Genomic DNA, 7,425 nt, shown 5'->3' with positions numbered 1-7,425 from the left:
AAGATTAAAGAAAGTGTTTCTAAACAAGGTTCTTTCAAACCACCTCGATTTGCTTGTTGTAACATTTTGCTTTGTTGATGAAGTCCATGTTAGGCAAATTTTTCGAGGACAAAAATTCAATACATTTGGAACAAATATGCTTAACAACAGCGTTTGTTGTACTACCAGCTATATGTATAGAACATACTATTAGTATCATAACTAATCATAATGTGACTGCAATCATTAAGAGAAAAAGTTTGCACTTGGAATTCATCGACAAGTGAAGATGTAGCATTTACAACTAAAGCTTCAAGAGATTTATTATTGTAAGCTGATAACATTTTTCTCTTGACATTTCTTTTCTCTTGACAAAAGTCTAACAAAAATTCATCGGAGTCACTCACATAACTAGCACGTTTTATTTCAGATACGAATTGCGATACTGAAATGAGTCTGATAGCTCGCAGAGCCTGAAGTGCAGTAGGCATAGACCCTTGTTTATGTCGCACTTGTGAAAAAATATTCTCAGTTACATCTTGAGTAAAGCGATGTCCTAAGATGAAATCATATCCATTTTTTATTAAAAACTCCGCGATGTCGCAAAATGTTAAAGTTGCAATAACAAATCCATAGTTAAGTGGTTTCCAACCGGCTCCGAATACAGTATTTTGAAATATATCAATAATTGTGTGCAAGAAAATATATTTCTTATCGCAATTTCGTGAAGTGATTGATGTCTTTCTTACTTTGGAGGCCATGATAGAAAACCATTCATAAATTACAAGAATAAAGTGAGCAGTCGTCAGAGCTTCGCGAGGCAATATGTTGTTTTCAACTGCAGTTTTCAATGCGCTAGAAATTTTTGAGGAAAAGAAGCGAACGGCCGCGCCTACATTCATTTTGTCAAAATTAGTAGGCTCAATATCTTCTTGCCGAAGATGATGTAGCAAGCGCTTGTCTAGTCCATTCATTATTTCATACTTCCACAAGGTTTTAACGTAAGCCCCATTGACTACATTTGTTGGAAGTGTTTCTAGTTCGACATACGTTTGGGGTAAATAAAGTATTTGCCTGTACATAGCAGCTTTCAAATTTTTCAGTAAATGACAAGGGTCTGGCATAGCAAATATTTCGTGATCATTGACAGAGAAAGAATTGCAACGAATTCCATGTCTCGAAGCATGGATTTTCAAAGATGACCATAAACTCCTGTTTCTACTGTCTAAATCTGACGAAAGTGCTAGAACATAAAGACCGCATGATTCTAGGGATCTAATGCAGTTCAGTATAAAATCTTGTAAAAGTTGTGGGTCAATCGCTTCTTTACAAGTTACATGACATGCAATTATTTGTTTCCACCGGTTTTTGATTACTCGAATAACAACAACATACACTTTTTCACCAAGATTATCGAGATTGTTACCTAAAGTTGCACAACCAACAAATTTACCAAGATTTTTATCGTAATCTTCTGTTACGTCCAGCCTTATGGGATTTTACTCTTTATTCGGTAGGAAGGATATTTCAGGGAGAACAGGTAAGGCAGGGAAGAACGTAACAAAACGTATAGAATTCCCGTAGGCACACAGTTTAAGAGAGGGTATGTGCCTCGGGTCGAACGCACTTTTTATGACTCAAAAATATAGGTCAACGTGCCGATAGGCCCGCTATAACCCGTTTCGAGTCGTACGTTTGTCGGTCCAAGTTTCGAGTCAACGAATTGAATCGCTTTAACTCGGGATCGGACCAGGTGCAGTCTTTGTTCGGGATGAGGAGGGGTAGTTATAGATTTAAATAAATGATAAAATTTATGTAACAGAAAAAAAAACAAAGTATTTATTCTAAATTTTCCAAAATGTTATAAGAATATAAATAGGCGCTGAAGTCGTGATTTAACATAATTTGTTGGCTATGAATTTATAAAGATTAAATTATAAGAATGGTTCTAAATAAATTTTGCAAGAGTTTACAAAGTTTAAAAATACGCAAAGGGTTATAAAAATAGATTTTCGATTGAGTTTACAAAAGTTTTAAAAGTTTAACAAAGGGTTATTAATAAAATTAAAAAAAAACACAAAGGTTATTAATATAAATTTCGGAAGTGTAAAACTAATGGGCAGCTTTTTGTTTGTGAGTTACATTATATCTTAAGTAATTCGGAGAGAGAAGGTTAGGAAAGTGCAGACTCTTGAAAATTAAAACCGTGAATTGTTGTTTGGACTTTCGAACACTAAGGGCGGAATTCGCATACCGGAACGCCCGGTCGGACTCTCGAGCAACAGCCTCTGAATCCGCGCACCGGAACGGCCGGTCGGATTCTCGAGCAACAGCCTCTGAATCCGCGCACCGGAACGGCCGGTCGGACTCTCGAATGACCGTCTCTGAATCCGCGCACCGGAACGACCGGTCGGACTCTCGAGCTGCCGGGCTCGCATCCGCAAACCGAGTAAAGAAGGGGGACAAAAAACTCTAAGAGAGAATTATTTATAAATAATAGGAGGGTGTCTTAAAGAATTAAAATGGAAGGGAGATGTTACCATGAGTAACGTAAAAACCAAAGAAATTATGATTGTGGGACTTACTCATTGTTGGTTCTCGAGCAAATTTGTCGGAATCGAATAGATTTCTTGCCCGGATGGAACGGCACTAAAGTCTACTTGCGCACTGATTCTACATGATTACTAACTAACTAACTCTAAAAACGTAACTCTAAAACTTTACTCTCCATTACTATTACTGACTATCTATTACTGACTGCTAAACTCTTATTACTGGTACTTTCATTACTGACTACTATTGCCTACTATTACTAACTGGTATAAAAAACAACTGACTCCCTTCAAGATTTGGTATTATATATATATAGAGTCTTACAAGGGGAGGATCCAGAGATAGGTGGTTCAAATATTCTAATTGGTAGGATTCTTTTTCAGGATTGTGTGGTGGGTGAATTCTAAGTTTTCTTATTGGAGAAATAGTTTTTCCTTTTTGCCCAATCATACGTTAAGTAATCTGTCGAAAGTTTCTCTGTTTCCTCCCACATTCTTTCAATTTTATCGAAGGGATCCGACCTATCGCGTAGGTTATCTTCCCTTTGGGTTTAAGAGATAAATAATTTTTTCTATTGTGCTAGACGCGCTACGGTATGGGTTGCAGATGGAGGAAACGGTTATTTATTTTTTGCTTATGTTTAGATACTTTATTGCTCATTTTTTGTGAGCAAACGTGAAACTTTGCTTAGATCCCATGGTTGTTTTTTGAATTTCTATCTTCAGAATTTATTATTTGTTGACTCAATATTCAAAGGAGTCGGAATTATCTACTTGGTCGTTTCGTCCATCTATGTTTGTTATTACGTTTCTAACAGACTAATCCTAGACACATAAAAATTATCGGAGACCGTTGAAACGGAATTTCTTTTGTAAAATTATTTGTTCCTCTGACGAAGGGAAATCGTGGAGTCTGCCGGACGTAACACTTCTTGTTTACTAATTTGCATTTCATCATATACGATAAAACGCAAAATTTGTCTGTTGGGTCCATGGCTTCTACTTTAAATCGGAGCAGTTGAAGAACGTCCTCAAAAATCCCAAAATCTATTTTAAAGTCTTGTATTCGTCGCATAATAGTACTGTACGAAGGCAATGGATATCCGGTGCCTCGGAGATATTCATAACCGTGAACTGAGAGGGCAAATCTGAATTTCAGACCTTTTACAATACTGTCGTTGTGGGCCAGTGCAATATTCGACCTTGCTCCAAAAATTTAATTTGATCGTCATTTAAGAAGGATTGCCTTGTTTTCTCGATGGCGTTTATTTGGTCCCGTAATTTCTGATTCTCTACCGCCAACTCGTGTAAGTCCACTCGCTCTGTTTGCAATTGCTTTAGCAATTTTTCATTTTCACGCCTCAGTTGTGATAGCTCGTCTACCTGTCAATAAATAAAATTAATTAAATGAGTTTTCCATAAAATGAGTGTCTAAAAAATGTGTTTCTGTAAAATAAGTTTCTTAAATTACCTCGTTTTCTGAAATTCTTGGTATATCTATGAGTTCTGGTACATGATTAAGCTCAGGCTCTTTTCTCGGCATATTTTTATATTCGGCATTTGTCAATTTCTAAAATATTTTAATACAAATGATTTTTTCCAAAACATGAACCAAATTCTTCGTAATATTAATGCAGATTAATTCTCAAAATTTACCTCCTGTTCAGGTTTGGCAAGCCTCGCTGCTTCTGAATTGGCGAAAGCAGCATGTTTTTCAGGATTCTGGAAAGAGAAAATCTTTGTATATTACTGTCTTTTACTTTATACTATAGTATACTTACAATTTGTCTGATAAAATTACTTTATACAGTGATTTCTGCGGAGATGGCTCGATCATGGGTGGCGGATTTGGTACGTCAAATAATGTTGGGATGGCATTTGGTTTCAACTTTCTCAGACCATCGGATCGATGTCTTTCAAATTGTGAATTTTCAAAATGTTTCTAGAAAAAATGTTCAGAGTTACATATTTCGCGGTTTCACATTGACAGACAGTAAAAGATAAAAACGTACTTCACACAAACGCGAAGCCTCAGTTGGTGTCCAATTATTTCCGCGTCGTATATTTTGCACCCACTTTACTCGCCGATCACTTACTGGGAACTTGAATAATTTCCAACCTTTTTCGGACCTGTTGCTACAATTTACTGCAACGCAGCAAGGCATCTTGAAATTGCAATTTACTTGCCGATAACTCTGACGATTCCAATACTACACTAAAAAAAGAATTTGATAACAGCTACCAAATGTTGAGCGAAATAATGCCAATTAAATATTTGGTTAATATAACCTAAAATAATATTTTCAGCGTACAAAAAACATGTAAATGTACTACAATACACGCAACACCAAGTATAATATTAATTTTTCTACCAATATTGTGTCCGGGAATACCCGCCGAATTTTCTCTATTATCTATCAGTCATAAAGTTCCTTCATGCTGTCAGCCAAGTGGACCCAAAATGGCGGATGAGAATACCTACATCTCTAGTGCTCTACACAGAGCATTCTCCCCTCTTCCTCGCCCAGCGTGGGTACGCAATGGCGGATAAATCATATGACTCAAGTGACCAATCAAAATTGTGTTCGCCATTGGCGAATCTTTGATTATAGGTCTTTAGTGGACGGGATTCATAGGCCGGTATTCATAGTCGGATCTTATATTTAAGATCATCTTAAGTACTGTCTTAAGATGCCATCAACCAATCACAGAGCCGTATTAGCATCTTAAGGGCCACCGCACAAACTCTTCCATAACGCGTTACGTTACGTTAAGTACTCCATACGAACCTAAGTTGTACTTAAAATTTAACTTAAATCAACGCACAAAGAAATCCTTAACGTAAGTTCTTAAGTTCTTACGTTAAGGATTTCTTTGTGCGTTGATTTAAGTTAAATTTTAAGTACAACTTAGGTTTGTATGGAGTACTTAACGTAACGTAACGCGTTATGGAAGAGTTTGTGCGGTGGCCCTTATGCGTTGATTTAAGTTAAATTTTAAGTACAACTTAAGTTCGTATGGAGTACTTAACGTAACGTAACGCGTTATGAAAGAGTTTGTGCGGTGGCCCTTAAGCACGATCTTGAGACGTCAATGTTGTTATTTCATTGGTTAAGTAAGTCTCAAGTCGGCTCGAAGCTAGACTTAAGGCAATGCTTGAGCTTAAGATCGGTCTATGGCCGGTATTCATAGTCAAATCTTATTTCAAGATCGTCTCAAGCAATGTCTTAGGGCTTGATGTAAGTTTAATTTTAAGTACGAACTTAGATTTATGGAGCACTTAACGTAACGTAACGCGTTATGGAAGAGTTTGTGCGGTGGCCCTAAAGAAATCCTTAACGTAAGAACTTAAGAACTTACGTTAAAAGTTTCTTTGTGCGTTGATGTAAGTTTAATTTTAAGTACGAACTTAGGTTTATGGAGCACTTAACGTAACGTAACCTGTAAGAGCCACCGCACAAGCTTTTTCGTAACACGTTACGTTACGTTAAGTGCTCCATAAATCTACCCCTACAGCATGAAATATTGCTGCAACGTTGCAGAAATATTGCAATAGTGCATAATATAACCAATATTGCAGAAATATTGTAGCAATATTACAAATATAATATTCCCTAGCAAATGTTGCACAATATTGCAGCAATATTACAAATGTAATATTTCTTAGCAGATGTTGTGCAATATTGTAGCAATATTACAAATGTAATATTTCCTAACAGATATTGCACAATATTGTGGCAATATTATATTGCAACCGTGCAAAATTTATTTCCGTATAATCCGTATTTCTTAATCTAGAACTAACAATAAGTAATATTTTACATAGTTTTAAGGGACAAATAAAAAAATAGAGCAGGATATTTTTATTTTAAATTTTTATGTAAGATTAGAGCTAAAAGATACATAGATGTGCAACAAATTCTGTAATCACGACAGCGTTGCGTCCCATACTAGATTGAGTGAAGCAAGTCCAGAAGATGTTCACTCTGACTTATATATATAATACATTAATTAAACATGTGTGAACCATACATGCATGTGTAATTCTAGCGTATAAATTGATCAGGATGGGCATTTTCTGGACTTGCTTCATTTTAATGCTTACTTAAATCTAGAATGGAACGATATTCGATATCCGTTGGTGTATGTTAATTTAATTAATTAATAATTTTTTAATTAATAATTTTTTTAATTATTGTGCCGTAACGGTATGACAATAAATTCATTTTCCGTTTTTCGTATAATACACATCTTACATATTATTTGATTAATTTAACCACCTGCAACATTTCCTTCATATTGCGCATTAACGTTTCAGAAATATTACAGCAATCTTACAAGAAATATTGCAGCAATATTGCAGTCATATTGCACAATATTGTTTTGGAGCGGACATAGGAATATTGCTGCAATATTGCAGCAATATTTTCTGCAATATTCCAATCTTGCAAAATAATATTTCTGCAACGTTGCAGCAATATTTCATGCTGTAGGGGTAAGTTCATACTTAAAATTAAACTTACATCAACGCACAAAGAAACTTTTAACGTAAGTTCTTAAGTTCTTACGTTAAAGATTTCTTTGTGCGTCGATTTAAGTTAAATTTTAAATACAACTTAGGTTCGTATGGAGTACTTAACGTAACGTAACGCGCTATGAAAGAGTTTGTGCGGTGGCCCTTACGAAAAAGCTTGTGCGATGGCTCTAAGCTGGAACTTGAATAAGATTCGACTATGAATTCCGGCCTGTGTTGAGCAGTATAGGTTAAAGGAATATGTGTCAGAAATTATAAGGTAATTCAATCTCTGCACTCTAGGGTCACTATATTTTGACGATACACTCAGGAAGAACAAGAAAAATTAAATTTGCATCTGTTATATGACTGCGTACAACT

The 7,425-nt window shown here is 35.7% G+C and overlaps 1 protein-coding gene across 1 annotated transcript; it reads right to left on the bottom strand.

Annotated features, from left to right (window-relative positions):
- Positions 1 to 3,695: 3,695 nt before the first annotated feature.
- LOC118646670 (THAP domain-containing protein 5-like) lies at positions 3,696 to 4,999 on the bottom strand. The gene is made up of 6 exons (XM_036290122.1): positions 4,904 to 4,999; positions 4,544 to 4,746; positions 4,333 to 4,473; positions 4,188 to 4,253; positions 4,003 to 4,101; positions 3,696 to 3,914 (listed from the first exon to the last, which is right to left on the bottom strand). Exons 2-6 carry the CDS (start codon positions 4,694 to 4,696, stop codon positions 3,696 to 3,698), a joined length of 678 nt encoding a protein of 225 aa, XP_036146015.1. The 5' UTR covers positions 4,697 to 4,746; positions 4,904 to 4,999.
- Positions 5,000 to 7,425: the final 2,426 nt, after the last annotated feature.

The sequence above is a fragment of the Monomorium pharaonis genome, chromosome 7, assembly GCF_013373865.1.
Source record: "Monomorium pharaonis isolate MP-MQ-018 chromosome 7, ASM1337386v2, whole genome shotgun sequence".
Classification (NCBI taxonomy): Eukaryota; Metazoa; Arthropoda; class Insecta; order Hymenoptera; family Formicidae; genus Monomorium; species Monomorium pharaonis.
Note: the sequence above shows the minus strand (reverse complement) of the source record. Positions and strands in the feature narration are given on the sequence as shown.

Coding starts and splice junctions, on each gene's coding strand:
- LOC118646670 (XM_036290122.1), bottom strand. CDS start 4,696: ATGCCTTGCTGCGTTGCAGTAAATTGTAGCAACAGGTCCGAAAAAGGT. Junction 4,474..4,543: donor AGGCTTCGCGTTTGTGTGAA/GTACGTTTTTAT, acceptor CATTTTTTCTAG/AAACATTTTGAAAATTCACA. Junction 3,915..4,002: donor CAAGAATTTCAGAAAACGAG/GTAATTTAAGAA, acceptor ATTTATTGACAG/GTAGACGAGCTATCACAACT.